Source organism: Tympanuchus pallidicinctus, unplaced genomic scaffold, assembly GCF_026119805.1.
Source record: "Tympanuchus pallidicinctus isolate F22 unplaced genomic scaffold, pur_lepc_1.0 scaffold3, whole genome shotgun sequence".
Classification (NCBI taxonomy): Eukaryota; Metazoa; Chordata; class Aves; order Galliformes; family Phasianidae; genus Tympanuchus; species Tympanuchus pallidicinctus.
Window position 1 is genome coordinate 77,584,845 of NW_026294747.1, and position 25,196 is coordinate 77,610,040.

Consider the following 25,196-nt stretch of genomic DNA (forward strand, 5'->3'; position numbering starts at 1 on the left):
GCAAGTTCTGGGACAGTAATTCCTTTTACATCTTTAAAGCTCAGTGTCATAATGTCATGTTTTTTAATAATTGACTGACCACGACTGGTTATTTGCAGACTAAGAAAGCAGTAATTTTTTCATTTGTAAAAAAAAAACTGCCAAATAAAAAGATATCAGATCTGGAACTTAAATTATTTTTGTTATCAAAACATAGCTTACTCTTTCATAGTCAACTGATAAGACTCTTTTATGCAATGTTTCAGTCTCAGGACAATATTTCCAAGACATGTCACATTTCCAGCAAATCTAGTTACTTCTTGACCTTATTTTCTACAGAAATCAGAGAGAACTAAGAGAAATACACCTTCCTGGATAGGGTCCCTGCAGCTCAGATCATAAGAAAGTTATCTGTATTGTCTGCTAGTAAAGAAGCATTTAACTAATTAACTTTAGAAGGCAAATAAAATGGAAAGTTTCTCCCTTATCAGTTGAAAATGCTCACGTATCATAATATACCATACTGTACACTTATGTAAGTAAAATGCAAAGAAGTCTGCAGAGCTAACCCACCTCCTTGCAGATTCCTTTGAGATGTACAGCTTTCTATAACACACTGTATGAAAGCAAGCTGAAGGCAAACATGCACAGCAAATTGAGCCTTTAGATTTATTAAACACTGCTGTAACTATTACAAAGTATTACCATACTCCGTAAAGCAGGTCTTGAGTTCACACAGCCTTTTCCACTAAAGTACTTTATTTCTGCAAGGAGGCAGTTATTTTTTTGTGTTGACTGTAAAATGTGAACCAGGAATACACTTTCACAGCCTGCAAAAAGTAAAATGCTATCCCCAAAACATTCAGAGCTCCAGAACTGTTCTGAAAGTATTCCCCACCACAAGCTGCATTCTGGGAAGCAGATAAACACTCATCTTTCTTTTCCCATGCACTTCAGGCTTTCTCATTTTCATTTCTTGCTATTTTATTTTATTTTTTTCAAATCTATTATCCATGCTTTTTTAAAAAATTATATATTTTTTCTTCTCTTCATGGTCTACTCCTCTGTTTATGTAATTACTGTGGCTAGGATATCTATAACAATGTAGGAGATTTTTGCTTGACCTAAAAAGTTTCAGTGGAAAATACAGATGTGGCCCTGCCCATTGCTGGGTCAGAAATGCTGAGCTACAAACATGATACATGAACAAGCACTGAAAATCAAGTTCTTCAGTTGAGAATAAGCCCGTTTTTTATGTCACTCTTCTCTCTTAGGTTTTTGCCATAGATTATGCTTGCTATCTTTTACCATTGTTACAACCATTGCAATAAAAAAAAAAGTAAACTCTCTTCTGAAAAAACCCCAACAATTTAGACATGACATGTATACCCCCAGGCTTGGGTCCCATGGGAAATTTTCAAGAAAATGGCAACGTATACATAGTATGTTCTACAGAGATAAAGAATCAGTAACAGTAACATGAAAAAGGTTGAGTCAGGCTCCTGAATCTGATCATGCCAAGAGGAAAGTCAGCGTGCCAAAAGTCTTGAGGAAAATTAAGCAAAAGGTTCTCATCTTGTGGAGTGAAAGCCAAAAAAACACCCCAAACCCTACATGAGCCTGATGTGAAAGGCACTAAAAACAATGCAATGATTCCCTCTTGACTTTGATTTGAACCTTAATTACACTGCAGATACTGTAGAGACAAGAAATTCGTAGGGGGTGGGTTTCTTTGCTTGCTTGTTTTGTTTTCAGACGCATGCACATACGCAAGAACATGGAGTTCAAAAGCAAATATCTGACAGAGTTCTGATTCTGCTGAAGAGCAAAAACATAAGCATAAAAATAATCCAATAGGAATGCACCTAAACTTTAATGAAAACCATACATTATGTGGCATATGCTACTGAAGTTAAGTGAGCTCATCATATAAAGATTGTGTTTTATTGCAATATAAAAACATATACCGTGCAAGCGACAAATCTGTCTATGAAGGATTGCTGTCCTTGGATTCTGACTTTACTAAACCAATTTTTAGAAAAATGTTTTTGTATTGCGATTTGAATTCCAACTGTGCATTTTAAACTCATATGAGAAAGGCTTCTTCTGAATCATCCACCTTCATAATCATTAATTTTCTGCAAAATACATGTTACTATTACTAACCAAAAGCTATAAGTATGTAAAAATAATCATAGCACAAAGTGCAACTGCTTTTTTAACAGCTTCTTGCTGAAAAAATGCTATAAAACAAACCATTACATATTGTAAAAAACTGAAGTTACTTTCTCAACTCGTTCTCTGTCAGGGTATATTAATGCAGCACTGGTTATAATACATGATTAATATTCAGACTTATAGTGCCGCAGATTAAAGCCAACGTAAATTTCAGCAGTCTTAACTGTTTGAGAGCATTAAGATCCTTCATATGACACAGTTCCAGTTCCCTGTTCAAACCATTTTCTTCAACTCAATGACAATTTTGTGGAATATTTCCAGTAACACTCATGTAACAACTACTTTCACGTTATCATAAAATATATGTAATTAAGATGAAGCAGAAGTATTTTTATGTTTTACAAAAGAATATGAACTTCAAAGGAGACAATTTATGAATCTAATGGGAATTTTTCTTCTTCCTTCAAAAAATAAACCCTGCTATGTTTACTTGTTGAATATATTCACAAAAATGACTGAAATGTCTAAGTTGTTATATCCCCTAAATGGGATAGAATCCCTGGAATGGAATTTAACTAGATCCTACCTTATGAAATAATATATCTGAGCACAGCTTGTCAACAAACTTCAGTGGAGAACAACATCTTCTCATCATTCATGAGTTACAGACAAATGTTGATCTCCCATCTTCTGCTAGGGCAGGCTTAACCATTTCTTATGTCCTTTGGAGAATGATTACATGCCCACCAGTGGAGGCAACGTGACATTTTGAAAAAGCACAACAGAATCACAACATTCATAGGCATAAACGTGCTTTTAAGGCTAAGTCGGTCTTAGAATTTTCAGTTCAGTTTTGTAGCAGAACCAAAGTTATTTCCAGTTTCCATGTTTTGGTTTACAGTGCACAACAGTTTCCAAATGGATAGATTGCATATATTTTTCAGATAAAATTAGATAGAAATATGGTCTTTAGAATTGTACTTTTCCAACCAAAGTATTATTATCCAGACCATGGCAGAAAATTCAGTTAGCCTAAATAACATCCCCCAAACTCATACACTATTGATACGTGATCTTAGCAATTATTTTCTTACTCAACCAATCCACTTTTATTGTCACACTTTTTTCTACCAGAGACAGAGAATACATTCTTCCTTAATGAAAGCCACAATCCAAACAACTTTTATTTTTTTCTTATTTATTTATTAACATGTTAAATTCAAACTCTGACTCTACTTTAGACTACGTGCACAAGGAGATGAATTAACTAGGATGAATAGCTTGTGAGTTACAGGTTTTGTTTATTTTGATGGCTCTAACATTTGAACTTCAGTAAGAAAAGGAATACTGACGGTAGCTTATTTACAGTTTCAACTTATTTTTATGTAACAAGATTTTGCAAGAAAACACGGAGATCACAAGTCTCAATGTAATCTGATGTTTCTATGACACTACTATGTACAAAAACAGAGACTCAACAGCTTAGCAATCAAATACACTGAACAAAAGTACTTAAAACCAAATAAGGAAACATAAATTCAGACATTTCTTGGATTTATCTGCAAAAACTCAGTGGGAGAATTTTGTACTAATGCAAGACTTTCTATATTAATAGAATATTATTAAAGTTATATAAGAGAAAGCAATGTATTCCTGACAGATTTATTTAAAAAGGCACTACAAGAAAATCAGTAAAACCATTAGATATTTAAAAACAAGAAAGAACATTTTACACCTACTTTTAGCATTCCTCTAGAAGTTTCCATCTTGAACTTACCTATAGAGCAATTGTTGAACTCTATGTCATCTAGTGCTGCTCCTCCTCCTAGGTCTCTGGTACGAATACCTTCAAAGATAACTTCAAAATTTCTCAGCTTCCCCAACTGTAACTCAACTTTTCTCCATTCATCACTAAGACTTCCTGAATCACTCCATATTTTGACAATTCCATCATCAGTCTGAAGTTTGAATAAACAGAAAGATAAATATGGATTATCAAATACCAATTTTTATACAAAAATAGAGAAAAGACTGGAATATGCATTTTCAGTTTTGCCAAGAAATGGTAAGTACACTTTGCTGGGATAGTTGGAAGAAAATAAATAAAAATCAGATGATTACTGCAATAACCAGATAAACATCAATAAGAGATCAAGTCTCAGTACAGAAATGTGCATGATTGAATTCCAAAACAGTTCATTTTTGGCATGGTTGCATTTAGTGAGATTCTTTGTGTTTGGAATACATTACTGGATGTAAGGTTACTTTTTATTTATTATTAGGGTATCAGATAAGAAGAAGAGTTTACTGATTGAGATAATGTTTGTTCAAGGATGGAAGCAAATATAAAATGTTCACTTTAGTTTATCTGAAGTTAAGTAAGAAGCATTTTGACTTTCAAGTATGTTAATATATTTAAGAGCTGTGTCTTAAATATTCAATCATACTACCTAATGGGCAAGTCAGCAGCAAGTAACATGGTAATGAAGACTCTAAGAAAGCAGTACATGAGCAAGCAACATCTAAGAAAAGCAGTTAAAATAGTTGAAATAACCAGAGAAGCAAAACCTTATATTTCTTTATACTTAGTGAAATTGTTTGATTAAATTTATGTTAATAAGACTGTTTTATACATCTTCATGATGAGAAAATGAAGTTGGTTATTTCTATCACTGCATGTTGAATAAGAAAGTGCAGTCACACATGCACAAAAATACTATACTAGCTGTTTCTGAATCAGAGAATTCACGCAATTGCTGATATATTTTGAAGTCTTCACATCTACCATGAAACAGTTACTGAGGTATGGTTTAACAATGTTGTTTTGGAAAATTTTCATTAATAAATGTATCTATTCATTTAAGAAAAATGTATTTTTTTATTGTTCATTATATAGCTAACTTAAAAAAACATGAGTTTCCATAACTGCGTGAAGTCCTCAGATACTTAGCTGATCAGATCCACTGGTGTTGTACTAGCAGCAATAGTAAGTATCTCTCTGTAACTCACAAGGAGAGTTTGCACAAGCAAGTAAGCAGCAATTTTAGGTATTGCTCCTTCAGTGATTTCTCATTGGTTTAAAGTCAATGACACATTCAAATAAAGAGAAAATAACATAATAGGCGCTTTGTGCCACTTATTCCACAGATGGCTGATGACAATTGGTTGCAATTTTCACAGCACATTTCTCACAGTGAGACACCTGAATTTCATGTGCTATCACATCTGAGATCCATTTATTCAATACAGTATGCCAGCTCCCTTTCAGGCCAATAATCAATAAAACTTAGGGGAACTGAAACCAGAATGAAAATAAAAACCTTTCTAAATATACACTTAAATTTCAACTCTAAAACAGAGTGCAGAGGAATCTATAATAACACAGAGCTCAAAAAGAGTAAATACTATCATTGAAGTTGATTTTAGTAGTGGAAAACTGTCTTTTTTTTTTCAAATCTGACTACTTTTACTATTCCTATTCATCAAATCTGTGTTAATAATTTAATTATTAACTTCTAAATATCTGTTGTTTATAGCCTTTTTAAATTATCTCCATAAGAGTGCTACATATTCTTACGATAATTTGTTCAGTCTGGAAATATTTCTGTCTACTCATGACATGAATAAAGTGCATAGTTATGATGAGATACATTTGGCTTTAAGGTTTCCAATATGGAGAATAAAACAAGACTTAAAAGAGAAGCACTTTTTAACATTAAATTAATTTGTTTCTGGAACCTCTTCTGTCTGTCCTTGAGAATTTTTTGGAATGGAAAAAATTCCTAGACATTATCTATAGGACATAACTCATTAATTTTACAAAAGTAGCCCAGTACTGTTTATTAGTAGTGAACTTAGAAGACTTAATAAGGCAATTTCTGTCAATTTATGTATTTAAATAAGCTAGAAGCATTTAAAACTTGCATATGCCACAAGAATAATACCCAAATATTTTAAAAACACCTGCAGTTCATTTCAGCTTATGGAAATCAGTGGAACATCTTATAATATACATGGGTAAATATTTGTATAAAACCTGAAAATGTTAAAGGTAGCACAGTTAGCTGTAATCTGATCCTCACAGTTGTATTGTTAGCAATGATGTCATAACCATGAATTATGAAGTCTTTCTGCAGTTACAAGAATGAGAGCATTACTTCTTCCCAATCCCCCATCCAAGAGACACTGAGATATGTAGAAAATTGTTTGCTAGAAAGAAATTTAAATTTAAATTTAATTATTACTGTTTTTTTTTTTACAGTGATCATCTCTCATCTCACAAAGTCTTTAATATAGGAATGATAACAAGATATAGAATAAAAAGCTATTTCATTTTTTGACTGAGTTCATCTGCAGCAGTCCCTATACAACAGAAGCATTACAGACAGTAATACTGGGTGACTTTTCACTTGTTCAGATACAGGTATACATAGCAAAATGCAAAGAAACCCTATCTCCTGTATAATTGCATGAAGGCTGTTCTAATCTGGACTGCAGATTACATTTGCTTTATATACATATTTATATTTTTATATTTAAATGTGTATTTTCTTATTGAGAAACATACTTCAGAAATATTTGGATGGTGGAGTAAGAACAGAAGTCAGACTGTCAGTACCTCAACATTTCTGTTTCCAACCAAGGAAAAAAAAAGAAAATAATTGGTCTCTTTCAATAGTACAAGTACTTTGTCTGTATGAAACAGCCAAGAAGAGGTATGAAAGGCAGACAAACAGGACACTTGACCCTCTCCTCCCCAGGCCAGGCAGTGGAACTGGCTTGGCCAAAGGATGCGAGCTGTATACGCTTTTCCGGATGTACACTTTGGTATGAGAGGATCATAGCTTATAAGCTTTGCAGATTCCACTTCACGAATTATTGTGGTTTTTTTTTTTTCCGCATTCATTTAATCTGTCTGGTGCTTAGGCATTTCTTTCATATCTTTGGAATGCGTTTGCTTCAAAAACACTTATATGGCCTGGAGGTGGGGGGAAATGACTGTACTTTGACCTTCCCATTGCATCCAGAAAACCTGTGACCTTTTCTCATTCCAATATATGTGCATTCATATAAAAGAGATATTTGACAATAAGAAGTGTGTTTCAGCACAGAGCAGACTGGAGGCCACAGAGCCACTTTTCCTTGAGTTTTGATGAGGCTGTTCTACTAACTCACATGCTTACTGAGTGTCCTGAGCTTCTAGATAGGTTTTCTTCCAGGGTTATCAGCTCTAACTGTGCTGCACTAGGCTAATAAAAGATGATTAAAATTTTGGGGTTGGACCACATGTGTGGAGGTTGATTGTGTTGGCTATTAGTCAGGGTAAAAATCCTATTTTCCAATTTACCCTGGAGTAGTCTAACTGCATGTGTTTCTAAACAAACAAGCAAACAAATTAGTGGAAACCATAAAACCCAAATACTATGATCTATCTTGCAGCCACCCATCCACATCTCTGGTATTAAGCATCATGTTTGGCATCACATTACCAGCTCCTCACAACACCACATGACATTCTCCTTGGACTCCCAGTTCAGTTTTGTTCACTTCACACTCCAACTTCTATTAACTTCTCTCTTTCATTTCTAAAACCTAGTCAACATCTACTTTCCAATTTGCATACTCTTGTCGGCATTTCCACTTCAGTTAGGCATGGTAAAGAGATTCTTGTATGATGACCATCCTACCATTCTCAGTTAAAAACAGCATTTCAAAGGAATATAAAAAACCACATCCATAAGCCAGTAAAAATAAGAGGAAAAACATCTGTCTTCTCAAACAGAAAGCTAAATTGATTTCTGAACCATGGGACCAAATTACGTTTTTGACTATTACATACATAAAACTATTCCAAGGAGGAAAACAGAGGTGTTTAGAGCTCACTAACATAAAACGCACAAGCAAAATGTATTTTCCCTAAAAACTTGTGAAAAGTCCACTTTTTAGCAAGATATCTCAATTGACAGCAAAACCCTAACAATATCACGTCACCAGTAACACATAACAACAACTAGATTTTTTTTCTGATGATAGTAAACTGTTCCTTTGATATTTTTCTTTAGCAAAACTCACACTGAGATTACTAAAACTATATGTGAAGAGGATGTCTTGGTTTCACTCTCTGAAAAGCTGTTTTATTAATTGCATGTCACTGCCCTCTATGGGTCAAACACAGTGTAAGGTCAAGTGAGGTGATAAGTCACCCTTAGTCAAAGCATAACATTTACAAGATCTTTTTCTACTTGCAGCAGTGAGTCTGTGTCTTCCACTGGCCAATCATGTTGAATGACAAAAAGCTCTCAGAGAGTGGGAGAGTTATGGTCTAAGACGATCATAAACTGTCTAGATTTGTACAATTTCATGGCTTGCCATATTGTCTAATTCCTATTCACATGCAGAAGATTTTTTTACTCGCCTTCTGATAGTCTGAGAGTAATTGTTTCTTTACAATTTCATTACCTTTGAAATCAAGATTTTTCTCCATGCTTGTCTTTGAAGAACAATCTAAGTGCTTATAACCTCTCTTCTGAGCACTTCAAGGGGAGAGTATCTTAGTGGGTTCAATATCCTTCTGAACTCACCTGGGGATATTAAGAATGGAGAAGGAAGGATTTCTTTGTCTTAGAAATCCTTTTATTTTGTGTCTGGCTTTTATATTTCCCTTATGCATCAGAGACCATAATTATTTTTAAGACTCCATTTATAACACAGTCAGAACAATATTAGAAGCTGAATTGTGAGTCTGCAATAGAAGCATGTATTTCTCCCTTACAAGATATTGCAGAGAAAGCTCCTATGAACACACTCTCCATCAGAGGAATACAATAAGAATTCCAGCATGAATACCAAGGTTCTGCTATATTTACTTCTGCAGTGAAACAGCAACAAAAAATATGTTTTGATTCTGAGCTGCACCTCGCCTATTCACATTACAAGCTGAGAGGAGTTAAAAATCTTTCCCTCTCACATTTGCATTTGATATGTATTTCAACAGAGCCACAGGAAATGAATCCAAGCTTACCAAATGGATGGAGGCAATAAAAACATTTGCTAAATATTTCTGGACTCCCCAAACCAAATATACTTGAGGGCTTTTTAATCAGAGAGAGAATATTTTCAAATTATTCATAAAAAAACTGTAAATGTATTATTATTAATAGCACATGAATAAATTCAAGATTGATGGTATCAAAAGGCTTTGTGATATCTTTCTGTAGCATCATTTAGACTGTCAAGAATTTTTTCAGATTATTTTAAACATTTAGGAGAAAACTCTCCTCTTCTTTCCTATCCCTTTGAAAATAGCATCTTCCTGACTAACTGTTGCCATCCAGATTTTTTTAAAATAGAATATTTTAAAAGTGTTATAAAAAGCAATAGAACATATTACAGAAATAATTATATAAATTTTACAGCCATTGTTCATTCATCAGCTTTTATGAGCATCTTGATCCCCCTGTTTCACAACTAGTTCAGAAAGGGAATTTATTTTGCAGACCATGTCTTATTCTTTCACAATCCACTCTATTTTCATGATGTGCAAATAAAGTTAACTAATATGCACACTGTCAATGTAGCTATATTTTTTCTTTGTGTAATGGCATCGTTAAATCATTTCAATGGCTGACCAAGCAGTTTAAAGGCAGAGTGTCCCACAATGAAATATGCCATTTCTCTCCTTCCTCATTTAACTCAATAAGGAACGGAGAACTGTCCTTTACTTTTATGTTTAAATCCAAAGTGCATCAATGAGCATGAGAGAGAAACAAGAAAAATCACAACTCTTCCTCATTTGTTCATATTTTAAAGGCCTTTTCTATGAAGTTGTAGCTCTCTAAATAACAGAATAATTAATATACTTGCTTATGTTTTTACAAACATCTACTTATTTAGTTTTAATAGCTCAAGAGTGAGGTCTATACTGAGATTTTCAGCTTATTCGTAGTAGATCTGGGCAGCAAATACCTTGTACATATTTTGAAAAGAAATTTTAAAAAAACATGCTAAATTATAATAAAACAGAATGATAGTTTCTAGCTGAATCTCTTACCTTAAAAAAAAAAAAAAAAAAAGTGAATTGTATATATCACCTACAGTCATTTTCAAAGCAATTAGCATATTCTCTCTTCTTTTTTAATTTCTCATTCATTTTCTCTTAAAATTCAAGTTCCTAAAAGAATAATGCTTAGATTATTTTAAAAAACAACAACAACAACAACAAAAAAACCAACAACCTTTACCTCATATTTTGTTCAAGAACTACATCAGATTGATCAATTCACTTACACTATCAACTTCTTAAAATTATTTAAATGAATCAAAGAGTGAACTGAAATCAAATTCATCCAAAATTTGAATTTTAAATACACTTTTTTTTTTTTTTTTTTTTTTCTTTCTCCATTAGAATAACAAGAAAGGCTTATCTTTTGATTTATATATATTTCCCTGGTTTGTGTGGTGCCTCTGAGTCACAGAAAGAAGTCTGTTTCCTGTCTGACTCGGTGGCAGTAGAAGTCTGACAGAACTATCTAATATCTGGACTTTTCAGTTTTGGAAATGATGGACAAAGCTTGAGAATGACTAAAAGAAAATACTATGTATTCAGAACACTCCTGCTGGGGTCATGATCAGATGGCCTGGGGGAGCTTCCTGCTGGTTTATTACACTATTTGAAAAGCCTGAGAAACCCAATCTGAAATAATAATTAATAATAATAATAATAATTTTGTACGAAAAACTGATCAAGGTAAGAAAATAAAAAGATTTTTCAAGAAGCTATTGACATGAAGAAAGCTGAGAGCAGAAAACAAGGCAATGTAGATGTGAGTTATGAATGAGCACGTCTTCCAGCTCACTGTCCATCACTTTGCTGATAACAAACAGTTCAGTGGCACTTCACAACATCACTAGATACAATGTCATCTCAGCTTTAACAAACTACGTTTTTGTGCAAACAAAGCAAGTAAAACATCTGAACATGTAAAAAAAAATGGTTACATATAATATTCTTCCTTTAGCTACTGCTTTGAAAGTTTGTTTCTCTCATTAAATAAACATGCAGAGACTTTGGTTAAGATTTCAGCCAACAGGTATAGCTCACAAAAATTTATATAAAAGAAGAAACAACAACAAAAACCAGCACACCAACAGGTAATAGAACTTAACCATTTACAGAGTAATGCCTCAAAAACAGGAAATTTGAAATAATGAAATAGACTAAGTTTTACTCTAGGAACATGCAGCTGAAAGTGATGAGATTACTCAAGTCCCAGTAACTTCAATGGAGATTTATAATTCTTAGCACTGAAAAGAACTCACTAGAACTGTTTTTTCTCCAGTTTTTCCGAGTTATGTTTTGACAAGAACAAGAAATGCTATTTAGTATGTCTGTGCACGCTGTAAAAACTGTTGAAAAAGAAACATTAAACTGATCAAATAGTATCTTTAAGACATTATTTGATCCAGGCAAAATTTATACTGCGTTAATACATTACCATGCATGAAAAATTAGCTTCAGTTTTATGGATAACTTACAAAATCATATAATTGCATTACCACAGTGTATTGTAGAAAGAAAGAAAACAGTAAGATGAAACATTGATATTTCAGCCTTCAAGCCTTTTATCAGGCAGTCTGCATGTATTAGTGTGATCAGGTTTCCATAATAAGAGTTAATGACAAAGTCTATCCATCCATCCCTTTCATTTTCTTCATTGTGCAAGACATTAAGATAATTTTCACTCTCTCAAATATCTTCTTCTCCACAATTTTCATTTCCAAAATTAACACTACGATAGTAAGTGAATATGCATTCTAATGAACTATTTTGATAGAACATATACGAATGATGAAATTTACTTATCTTTAATGCACGAGTTTAAGAATTCAGGAATCTCACAGTGAATTTCTTTGGAGTATCAGAAGGCATTATCAACTCCTCCTGCTGTGAGTGTTCATACTCATAGCACTTCCAGGAGGTAAGTGGCAAGATCCTTGGTACGTAATTACTGTACGTGCTGAGTTGAGAAAAGTGAGTTTCAAAAACAATTATAGAAAGTGACTGGTAATTCATCTGAAGACAGGATTTTATTTCAAGTAAGTAAGCCTTACAAGGACTAACAAGTTGCTCATTAGCAAAGATGAAGCTCTAGCTATAAACTTCATAATGAGGTTTTGGAATTCTAAGGGAATGCAAGAATAATGTACTGATGATTGTCTTTGAAATTTTCCATCAGTATTCGTCTTTTTACGAGTTTGATTCATCCTGTCACAGCTATTAAATCTACTAGATTTTATTATAGCAAGCCTTCATTTATAACCAACAAACTATCTTGTGTTTTAATTGTTGTTTGCATCTCTCTAGATGCCCCTCATACAGTTGTCATCAAATATATCTGTGTGCTTGGGCTGTTAAAATACATCTTCATTTTGTGTGATATCTTTATCAATTCAGAGTAATAAAATGGCTCCTGTCTTATCCCAGCCCTTCTTTATCTTTATGTGCAAAATATCCTTTATTCCCCCATTTAATCTAATTATGCGAGAATTTTTTTTTTAGGTAACTTAGAGGATATGCTTGAGTTGTACTTTTTTTTCCCCCCCTCAGTCTTACTCTGCAAAGACTGAGTAACAGTAAGCATTAAAGACCTTTTATAAGACCATCAGCATTTTGAGAAACTTATTTTTGTTTTGTCACAAATGTTACCATTCCTTTGTTTTAACCATGTTTTACAGGTTTTCTGACTTTGTTCCCATCTTAGCATTGAGGCAGCTTTATTTCTCCGGAAATACAAAGCTCATATGGAAAACAACTTTACAAAAACTCCAGGATTGCTTCAGGCAATGTCTACAACAAACTATAGCGTCAATGTAAGGATGATCAACACAGTGCAGGCCTGGTACCTGCACTTAAGGCGACTATCTAAAATGCAGAATATATGCAGTAACAGATAAATAAATCAAAGTCATAAAAAGAAATTCCAATGTGAGATAACCTGAAATCTGTCATATTTTTCCCACTAAAGAACATACATTCAACATATTTGAAGATGAGAGAGTCAAAATCACATAGCTGATTAACATTTGGTGGTGATGGTTGTGTTGGCAGTTTCTTTTTTATGGTGTTTGTTTTTTGTTTTTGTTTTTGTTTTTTTAAGCAACACCACATCTTGAATGTAAAAGCAAGCATCTTCAAAATAGTTTTGATAATTCTTAAAAGGAGTTGTTTGTTAAGAACTATATTTTAGATTCTCCTTTTCTCTCAGAAGGTGATGCATTAATATCCTCTTTTATAGTTTTGGAATGAAAGAAAAGCCACAAATTTGCTTTCCAAATATATGCCTTCAATAGCTTTGGAAGCAGTGGTAACACTCAGAGTTCCTGCTGACCTCAGTGCAGAGCTGAGTAGGCATGCCCAGGGCCAGGGTGATGCTAAGACCTGCCTGGAAGAGGAATACCTCTGTACAGCCAGCCATAAGCCTCAAGCTACTGCATGTTTGCAGGGAGCAGGCAGAAGTTTTGCTAACAGGGCTGCATTTGTTCTCTCAATCTTTGACAGCGAGTGCTGAAAGAACCTTATTTTTCCCTTGAAGGACTAGGCAGCTTTTATAATAATTACAATTACTTCTGTAGAAATGATTTGATTGTATTTTAAGAGTAAGAGCTTAAAGCAATAGATCTCCAAAGGTTAGATACATACTGTGATAACTGTGCTTTCGTGGGAAGCATGTAACACAAACAAAAGTTTCCTGCTGTAACAGGGATTCAGATTAGATGTCACAGAAGCTATTCTTAAGCCCTACATTCCTCCATCATGTCTAATATTCATTACTGTTCTGACTGCCCTCAGAAGTGGGTTTCCTGGCTGTCATCACGCTCTGTAGTTATTGCAATGTAAAGATTAAGTTGACTGTCCACCTTCACAAGTTCATAACCTGTGGATGACCTAAAACTCTTTGCTTAAGAACATTCCTGTGCCATGACAGGAAGGTCAGAAGGATTTTTCTGTTGTCAGTGTTGCACTGTTTACAAAATCAATCCTTCTAGGTGGAAATCATGGAGTTGCTCAGTACAAAACTCCACTCCACACTTCAGAATGCAAAGATTTAATTATGAAGAGATTTAGTACCATCATTAAAGTTGGCCTGAAAAATGGAAGTCCCAATGCAAAGCCAATTCAGCTAAACACCAAAGCTTTCAGGGATTTTGTTTCTTTTGATCAATATTTCAATTTAACAATTCACTTCAAACGCGATTTTGATTCTGCATACAAAAATAATTTTAGAAAAAAAAATCTTTACATGAATTCTGTTGAGAAAAAGGCTATAGATTTGGGAAGAAAATCCATAGCAACAACAACAACAATCTAAGCCTTTTTTTGGGGGGGCAGGGGAGGGTGGGAGGTGGAGAGGTGAGAGGGAAATAATAATTAAAAAAGAATATTCAGAGGCAGTAAAAAAAAAAAAAGCATAAGATGAGAGACAATACTTCTTAAGTCCAGCAGTGGTCTTCTGAATTTCTGTACAATTACATAAAAACATTAGATTTTACTAAATATCTCTCTTGTCAATAACTTCAAATGGCAAGATTTCAGGACAAGGATTGACATGAATACTCCCTACTAATCATCAACAAGGATCTTAGTATACATTTTCAGAAACTTGAGAATGATTACTGCCAGTCAGATGTCACCCCTACTTTGATATAACTGCGTTTTTCTTCATGACATTTACTGACTGTTCCTGTTCCTATTAGAATGTTTTTTTCCATTTGATTGTAGCTTTGGGGCTTGTAGAAATATAGAACAAATCTACTAGGATATTAGATGACTGGACAGGCTCAGGGGAATCAAAACAGAAAGGCTGAGAAAAATAGCAAGTTCTTTATATAGAAAAGGCTAGATTAAAAATCTGATCCTGAGCAAAGAGACATCTTAAAGAAGAATGCTAAAATCCCATCTCTGAAATATCTAGTGGATAAAATTAGTTCTTTACCAATGAATCAGAGATCAGATTTAAAATTGTAATCTGCGGTTATGAAATTTATTCTCAACAAATTAAAGTCTCTCATAACTGACATTTCCTATTATATTGAAGCATGTCAGCATGATTCCACCTCTTTCCCTACTTCTCTCCCCAGTGACAGCCACCTTATATGTTTGAGATGATAAAAAGTTATGTTGTACATATGATGTGAGGGACATATAAAAGTTCTCAAGATTCCTAGTGTTCACAATGCCAGCATAATTATGAAATATCCAAAATATTTACTGATATATCCACAATTCATGTATTTCTCCAATAAAATTCCTGAATATAACTAGTATTGCTTATTGAAAGGTGTATATTACTGTCTAGTAAGGTATAAAATATACAGTCACATGTCTATAGGAAGTATATGGAAAGCCATAGTTACTTTACTTAGACATAGTAAAATTCCAACAACAACAGAAAGAGATCACAACAGCCATCAAAGTGGTTGCATGGTATGCATTTATGACTTTTAGCACAGGAATCCAATAGCAGGTCTTGCAATCTTAATGCATTTCTTACAAAATTTATCCACTTGTTGGATAAAGCACAGAAATCTCTAAGATTCCTTTCCTGTTGCAACGTAGAAATAATTGGTTGCATGACACAGAGACAAGACGATAGCTCTGAAAACAAGCATCAGACAGAATTCAAATATATGAAAGAGAATTTATAATATCTTTCAGCCTGTCAAAAAAAAAAAAAAAAAATAGCAGGAAATTCAGTGCATTTTTTCCCTCCTTAGGATCAAAAAAGGTGCAGCTCCTCCCACTAATGTTTTGGCCTTCAATGAAAAAAAGCAAACGAACCATACTGATTTCCCTCAGATATTTCTTCTCATGTAACTGTTACATAATTCATTTCTATTTTACAGGTTCAGTGGCTGTGATAATACTCATTCCCCATTTCCAATTTTTCACTGTTTCTCTAGATGTTGCAGACAATGCAGAAGTTCTGTATGCGTTTTCTAAGCACATTTGTTCCCTCCTGCAAATACACACAGAACTAATTATCGGAAGATTATAAAATTCCTTGTGTGAACTAGAGAAGCACTGCAACAAATAAAACATACCAAAGGAAAACTATAACCAGTGAGGGATCAAACAACTGAAAATGAGATAACTCCAATGGATTTGTGGAAGAACACACATTTCTCACACCTCTTATAGCAGAAATTCTGTCTGATCATATCTCTATGGGAAGGGTTATATTAAAATTAAGTGATTAAGAACTTTCTAAGTCAATGGGATACTAGATGATTCATCAAATTGGCATATTTGAAAAGGTAAACTGGACAGTATGCTTTAACTTTTTAAAATACTGTTTAATATGTGGTTTTGTTTCACCACATGGTCTCCTGCACTTTTTTTTTCCTCATATGACCACATCTTCTCTGGATATTATTTGTAAGGCAATTTAGGTTTGTTAGCTACACACAGTAAAATTTTTCCTTTTCAGGATGAAGAGACTGACTCTGAATTATGTCCCATCATGAATGCTGACTCTCTTGGAATGATCTGACTGCATCACTATTGGGAAGAGATGTAAAATCCTACCCGAACTTAATTTCTCTGTGCAACAAATCTTCTTACAACTTAGGAGACAGCAATTTGTACATAGATTAACTTCAAGACGTATTGACTTATACACACTGCACTATTGAAAAAGGGAAAGTCAAAGGTAAAAAAGCAAAGAAAACTACAAAAAAAAAAGTGCATTTTGTGAGTCAAGTGAGAATTATTAGCTATTAATTCCTTACTATAAATCATGTAATCATAAAGCAGATGGACTGAAAAAAACCCAGAATTATCATTCTTTTAGTAGCACTGGAAGTACACATCTGGTGTATAGTGTTAAAGAATTGGAAATCCACCTAAATCATTTTGTGACTGCTAAAAAACTTTTTGATAACATATTCCCTCTGAACTCCCATGGAACACAATTATAAACTGAATCACGCTGTCAGAGTTCTTAGAGTAATGTTGTGCACAGCAGAATACTTCAAATCTAACGAGTGTTTCCATGTCATAAATAAGAAGAAACTTCTTCTGTTCGCTGATCAATGAAATGAAGTAGATGGTTCATGTAACAAAATTTAAATACCACCTCTTCTGGTTCACATCAAAAACTCTTCTTCAAAGAATCTTATCTTTCATACAGATCAAACCTCATTAAGTTAGAAAATAGTAAGGGACTGGTTCTGCTAGTCTGTGGAAGGCAGCAGTGAGCATTTGAGGTGAAATCCATGTAACAACCTTTTTAATTTGTGATTTTAGTAGTATGACAGTATCATCATTCATTACTCATTGACTTATGCAGAAAATCACATTACTATGGTTTCTTCTGTTAAAAAGCATTTGGTCTTAAGAGTAATACTAAAATTATATGAGCTCCTCAGTTTTTTAGTTTGGCACATATAGCCTGTTAAAACATACAGTAAAAAGGTACAAAAGAGTAAGGCAAGGTGGGAAGCATTGAGGTCAGCTGGACCACGTGCAGTGTGTGGCCGAACTACAGAAAGAACTTCAACCTGAAAAGTTAGAGAAGAAATCTAACTGCTCAGAGAGGTTACAATGGAATTAAAAACAAAATGCAACATGGAGCAATTCTGATTATATTCACCAGCTTGCATTCTATGCCTTTATCTTTTTTTACACTGTATTTCTACGTCTCTCAACAGTTTCAGATAGCCACTATCATATTGGATGATGAACTGTTGTGGAAAGAAGAAAGCCAGCATCTTTTAATGTAATACTGATGAGCAGATCATTCACTCCTATCACAACTTAAATTCAAGATCCTCATTTGGGAACTATTTTCTTATCACATAGGCTGTTTACAACTCCTCTGATTTTCATCATCATTTATTTTCCTGTTTACATGTCACCAGAACTCATGTGTCAAGAAGCATCAAATTGGGACACATAACAGCCTAGGGGGGGACAGCCAATCTTTAAAGTCATAAAAAATAACAACACAAAAAAAACCCGATGCATTGTTGCTTGATTCTTAAACAACTGAAAGAAATAGAATAATAAATTTGAATATCCCTAATTTGCATTATCACAGTTGTATTCTTTTCACAGCAAAGCAAAAAGACAACTGTAATTTTATTTTATTTTTTTTTACTTTTCTGTTTATTTTTCTTTTTTGTCCCCGTAAGTTTAAAATATTGTTAAAAGACTGATTTACTCTAAAGACTACATATTTCTCAATGTAGATCATTCTACAAATCATTGGATGCACCTTGTACAGACACTGTCCCTAACAGTTATTTCTTAATTGGATTTGATCCCTATCAGATTTAGACTTTCTCCATAAAATCTTATAAGGTTACCAAGCATGGAAGAATTTAGCTACAACAGTTTGACAGTAGAAACTACCAACTAAAGGATCTTATCACTACATACATAAGACAAACTGAAATATAGTCATTGCCACCTAGTCTTTCCAAAATAATTTAAGAGAAATTTATGAGAAACAGATTGTTGTAGGATTACAGTCTGCTATAACTACAGTTAATATCCAGTGTGAAATACAAATCTTGAGCCACAGGGTGGAAAATATTCATAATGTCTTATAACAGTTATTTTAAAAATATAGATTATTTAGGAAACTCATTTAATTAACTGGTAATTTTAGAGAAGAGTGTTATTTTAAAGTTATAGTTTAGTGACATTAATTTTTGATTGATTAAAGCTTACAAGCCTGAACTTCTAAATCATTGTATAGTTTCTATTAAATGAAAAGTACCATCCTTACACATGTTGAGATATGAAAATAACACCTACACTAATTAACAAGAAACTGTTATTTGCAAATAACTCTTAACAAAGAGTTAGGACTGCATTTCACAGCTAGTAAATAAAACCTTAGTCCAGATACTCATGAAAAGTGAAAAGGGCCCCATAAGTGAAAGTAAAAAAGGCAAGAAGGGTTCACAGTGACTGAGAATAAGGAAGGTAAAGGGGGTAGTTAGAGATAGTTTATGGAAGTAAGAATGTAGAGCTTGTTAGAAAAATAAGGGACGGCAGACACTGGGTCTGGGATAGTGAGGAAGATGAACGCCATGCCAATAAGGTTTGAGGACATCCCAAAGACATCTGGCAGGGATGTGATTAGATTTCCACAGGGCTAGAAGAAACCAGTTTGGAGGGATGCCCCACTGAGAGGTCAGAAGTTTACAGCAAGAAAGGTCAGAAACCTTTGCGAGGAAGATGACAAATCTGTATCCCATGATCCACTATGCACGTGCAAGAGGGGAGGGTCTGCATGCTAATGAACTCTCAGGGGTGTAGTGAATATGTATCCGAATTCCGGGAAAACTATTGATTATGTATTAGTTTTGCCTATATCTGTAACACAGTTCTTCCAGACTGTGCAAGTTAGGTGGATCTATCCCCTTTGCACCCAGCATACACGCACTGCAGAATAAACCACACCTGCTTTGTAATCTTACTTGGGTCACAGAGTTTGATTCTGCACATCACTTAGTTCTAGTGTATATGGCAGCAGAAGATGATCCTTAAGTTCTACCTGGAAGGCTATTTTCTCTTTTAAAAGTGAGATTTTGTATAGTTCTTTGCATCTTTACTTTAGTGGACAAATTGAATCTGAAATTGTTTTATCAATACTTTGACTGCTAAGGTGTTTATAAAAAGTTCTAATAAAAGCTGAGTCAAAGGTTCATAGGCTGAGTCCAAATTTAGGGACAGGAATACTAAATGATACCTGTGGCATTTCTGTGAAAAGAGTGCACGTCCTGTGGCTTCATCCTCTGAGAAAGGTGCACTGATCCTGTCACATTTCTAAGATTTCAGTTATCCCTATTGTATCTGCCATGGTTTGGTCTGGTTTCCATGACACCAGAGTCCACTTCAGCAGTTAAGGGACACTCAGATACACACACAAAAAAAAGAAGCATATCTCTACAGGGAGCCAGGACATTGGGGCTCTCAGAAATTGCTCTAGGGGCACAGCGTGAACAATCCCCACATTATAACATAGACTTAGGGGCTGAATCTAATAAACTTGACAGGGAACACATGTACATTTAGTAGTATTTTTGCAGCTCCATTGTTAAATTCTTCTCTTACATTTATTTTTCTTATACTCTCTATATATTACGAATTACCAACAAGTTTATACAATTAACAATATGCCATATTTTTTGTCAAATTATGTTCCTGAGTGAAGAACAGTAAACATTAAATTTTAAAACTTCTACGGCAGTAGAATCAAGAAAATATAGCATAGAAATGTTAGTTGAAAAAACAAAGGATAACAAAGAAAATACAGCTTGCCTGGATAGCATTCAGAATTCAACAGCTTTAAAAAAATAGAGAAGAAAGCAAACAATGAGTGTTTATATGTCAGCTAAGGAGTCATGCAAAACATTTGGTGGTTCCTGAGTTTGATTTTTTCTAATAAGAGAACAAGAAAAGGACACTATGTCAGATTTGGCATTAGAGACTAATTTTACTAGCCAAGGAATTAGTGTGTAAGAAGGATTCTCAATAAACAATGAAATTTTATGATATATCCTATTTCTTTCTTTTTTTGTGTGTTCTGTTTTAAATATATTCTTTCAATCTTAAGTTTTATCTCTCAAAGATGGCATCTTATCCTTCTAATGGTGTGAATCCACCATTATGAAATGGCCTAAGCAACTCCTATGAACAGACTATGGAGTTTCCATGAGACTGCAAAAAATTAGTCTCTGAGCTTCAATGATTGTCTCATAGGCAGGTAATAAAAATGTACGAAGTCATGGATCAGTGTGTCTGCACTGCTTTCAAAATGTTTGGAAGAAAGTGCGACTATAGTGGGCACACAAAGCTCCTGTTACACTGATTGCTGTGAATGATCTCTATCATTATCATAAAATGTCAGTGCAATCTATGAACAAATACCTGTATATGTTATTAACAGCATAACAGGTACTAAAAACTGCTTATTCTGATCCTCGCATGAAAAAAATTGGAATCAGATACCTCTATGTTTGTGAAATAAATTAAATCAAAAACAGAAACTCAATTGCTTTTTCTCCTCCATTCTCCTTACTTTCCTGAAAACATTGTGAATCTTAAGCTGAAGGCCAGAAACAGAAAATATTTCTCTAAGCATAAAATTTCCACTTTTCATGCTAAAACTCTTCCTTTATTGATTCATCAAAGTAATTTTAACACAGTGTAGCTTGATACTGAAAGCCTAGGAAAGATCAAAGGCTACCAGAAACTAGAACAACTCCAAGACACTAACACCAAACTTTGAATTAAAAATAAAAGTTGTATTAAGGGAAGATAAAACTGAAAACAAATTAAAGCTCTACAATGGGCTCCAATGCTGCATCACTACTTGCTGAAGCTTTGCTAATATAACAACTGTTAATTTAGTCTGTGTTTGACAGACGGAATACTTTCATTGCTGGAAGATCAATAGGTCTTGTGGCATGAATGAGAAAAGAAAAAGGAAGAAAATAAGGTCTTCCACCTTCTCTGATGTTCAGCAGATCTCTTTTGTTTTGTTTTCTATGTAAAACTCTTCATCAGAAAAGTCAGATACTGTCTTGGGATTTCAGGTCTGATCAACACTGAGCACTCCCTAAAAGGTATTAGCAGTTATCACGTTAAATGAAAATATATGCTAATTCAATCTGTAAATTTAACTATTTAGAAGAGATATTAAAAAACAACAGAAATCTCAGAGCTCAAAGTTGTACCTCATAAAGTCCATTCATCTTCATAAAAATGTGCCTGTTTCACAGATGCTGTATAAAGAAGAGTTAATTTTGCTATCTTTTCTTCAGTAAGACTCATTCAATAGCAGCTTTATGATCCTTAAAAGATTCTATCTGAGATATACTTAAATCATGACTATCACAAGTGAATGTCTGCTCTGGAATGTGTTAGAAAAAGAAAAAAAAAATCTGATTTGCAAAGGTACACAAGATGCTTCAAAGCCTCATATATTAATAAAGCAGCACTACTCTGTAAGATTACAAACCCACAAATCAATAAGGAAAATCACTGGTAGAGATCTCCAATTCAAGGAATTAGTTCAATGAAACAATTCTGGAGAACTGAGGAGTGTGGAAGAAACCGAAAATGCGTTTTTCATCTTGGTCATATTGTGCCAAGCTGCAATAGAAAAATACGTAGTGATTTTTGTCCCTGACAGGCAGGGCTTATTATTCCAAGTGAAATATTACAGGATATTGATATATTACTTCAGTGATTTTGTCTACATTATGTTGTTTAAATCTGACAGAATGTTGTTTTCTAATGTGATGCTTCCCTGAATTAAAAAGAAAATTAAAAGAATTTAAAAACTACTTAACACATTACATACAAACAATTTCTTGTATATGTCTTTCTAGAAACTCAATGATTTTAAATTATGAATGCTCTGATGTACCTTTTGTATTTGTAAGTGAGATTCTAAAATTAATGAGCAGTTCTTTGATCCTTTGGAATATGTATTTATTTATATGTTTGTACAGGGTATGTATGTATTTATAGGTATTTTCTAGTTCAGACTTGTGCAACTGTACTGTTCCAATTCATCAAGCTCTTTGGAATGAATGCTTACGTTTGGTTGCAGAAATAGAATAAAGTGAATTATGTGCTTCTAATAATTTACAGGTAAGAAGATTGAAATAACTTTGTAATAACCTAACATTATAAATTGCACTTAGTGGTTCCTGCCCTATCTACAATGGTACATATGTATTTGGTCATTCTAAAAAGCTTTTTTTGAGAAATGAAACTTTTCTTGAAAATCAACTTATTTCTGTTTAATCTTTGTTTGAATCTGTGTTTTCTTGGATACATTCTTACCTCATGGGTTCAATCCAATAATAACTATTTGAAACAAAGCCTAAACAAGTGGAAAGAGCTCTTAGATTCTGTAATTTCACAGTTGGAAGCGAATCTGCCATAAAAATTAATCTTTCTTTCTTTCTTGACAAAAAATGCTGTGCTTCACAGTAGCCCCACTGATTTCCTTTGAAGTTTCTTCAATTAATTTAGTACTCCCATATTACCACTTACTATGCCTTCCTCAGAGCACAGATTTCATCAACTCATATAAATTTTTTAATAACAGTTCACAGGCCAACAGTGGGAGTAATGAATGCAAAATCTTGCACCTTTTGGAAACTGTATAGATACAATTAAATAAAGGTCCGTATCCCCATGATGTTATGCCAAGCCAAATTCTTCTGAATATCATTTTTCCTGGATTTAATAAAGGAAAACAATTTGAAAAACAAAACAAAAGACCAGGAACACAAAGATACGTGTAAGCTACTAAAAAAAAAAAAAAAAAAAAAAAAAAAAAAAAAAAAAAAAAAGAGAAACAAAACCACCACCAACAAAAAAACAACTGTGTATTCCAAAACTTCAAATTTTTGGATAAGTTGAAAGGAATTCCTTAATAAAGTTTATTGGGTCTAGTGAGGGAAGTGAAAAACCTCTAGTTTCTACATTGTCTGGACCATGCTTTGGATTTCAGCAGTCCCTGCAGCAAAACCTTCAAGCAAATCTTTGAAGATGGAAAGTTTCTTCCCCTAACCAAATGGAAGTCAGATAATCTGCTTTGAAGGCTATGCTAACACAGTGAAATCTATAATTGCTACATCAGTGTGAGGAGTTGATTGTTTTTCACGCTGCCAGTGAGAAGAATCAGTGTGGAGAAAGTCTATTTTGAGGTGTGAGGCAGAGTAAGTTGTTTCCTCGGACTTTATTGTTGAGAGACTTCCCAAAGAAGTAAGTAAGGTCGATGATATTGATTTGTGAAAAAATTCATTTTAAACTACTCTATCCTAAAAATACAAATGTACAGAAGAAATCAGTGGGCAACAACAGCATCTCTACTTCAGTTTCTCCTGTTGACGACACAGGACAGTACGTTACTTCACTAAAAAGTAACAGGAATTGCAAAAACCGTCACAAATCACCTGCATCTGAACTTCTAGCTACTCTCCTTTCTACATCTCTCTCTCTTATTCTCCATAGGCAAACTAAACACAATTATAATACTGAAGGAACAACTGTGGCAGTTTTCAGCTTCGTCTGAGAAGCTGCAGCAGCCAGGTGATGGGGTCTGTGCTCTATCAGCCTGAAAGCAGCTGGAGGGCATGGTCTGCTTGCTGGCTCCAGTTCCCTGGTACAGCAGCCAGGTTGGGCTGTCGCTTCAGCAGTGCTGGTGCAGCACTGCTTCACTTGCTATGAGCTGGCAAAGCCTTCTTATCCTGAATACCATTATGTCTTCTCACATTTGTAGAAGGATGAAACTAATTCACTATGACAAATACCTCAGAGAAGTCTGCTGATGTTTCCTAAAGAGATCCCGTATACATTGGCCTCATCACATTCAGTGAAGGTAGTTGCTAATAGCTAGTTTAATCTTTTTTAGACATCTGTGTATTTTTTTTCAGAGGCTTCTATAAAGTATTTGAAGCCTCTCTAACTGTATTAAACCTTAAATTGCATTGTTGCTGTTGTTTTAATAACAATGTTTATACAGAGGATGAATTATCACCTTTATTTTTCTTTTCTTTTCATAACAAAAATAACCTAATCAGCACTAGAAAACATATCTTCTAATCAGCAGAGGAATAAAATGTGTTGTCCTTCCTTATACCTAAGAATTTGTGCTCAACTCTTTAGAAACACATTTCAAAGTAAGAGTTTCCTCTGACTGTGTGAGCCAGTAAGAGATCAGGAACCTCACTATGACCACTAAAGCAGGCATAATTAATATGAACTTTTTCCTACTGTACTTTAGCTTAAAAATCTCTAACAGCATTTTGTATTCTCTTGCAACTGTCACAGAGAAATAATTAAAAATCTTGCTTTCAGTAGTAAAGTTTTGACTAACAATATACAGATCTGTACTGGTAATATTTTGACTGCCTACTGATCTTTTGCACATCTGTAAAACACTTTGTAATTTCAGTTTAGATCAATGGTGAGACGGATATTGCAGTCTCTGGATTTCACTGTCTCC

General features: G+C 34.0%; 1 protein-coding gene across 3 annotated transcripts in view; it reads right to left on the reverse strand.

The window, feature by feature from the left end:
- The window catches only part of MALRD1 (MAM and LDL receptor class A domain containing 1), a 208,024-nt gene that overhangs the window by 78,998 nt on the left and 103,830 nt on the right, over positions 1-25,196 (reverse strand). For all 3 annotated transcript variants that reach the window (XM_052693982.1, XM_052693983.1, XM_052693984.1), the window contains exon 28: positions 3,935-4,115. In XM_052693982.1, the coding sequence (XP_052549942.1) occupies positions 3,935-4,115 (181 nt within the window). The remainder of the gene's footprint in view (positions 1-3,934; positions 4,116-25,196) is intronic.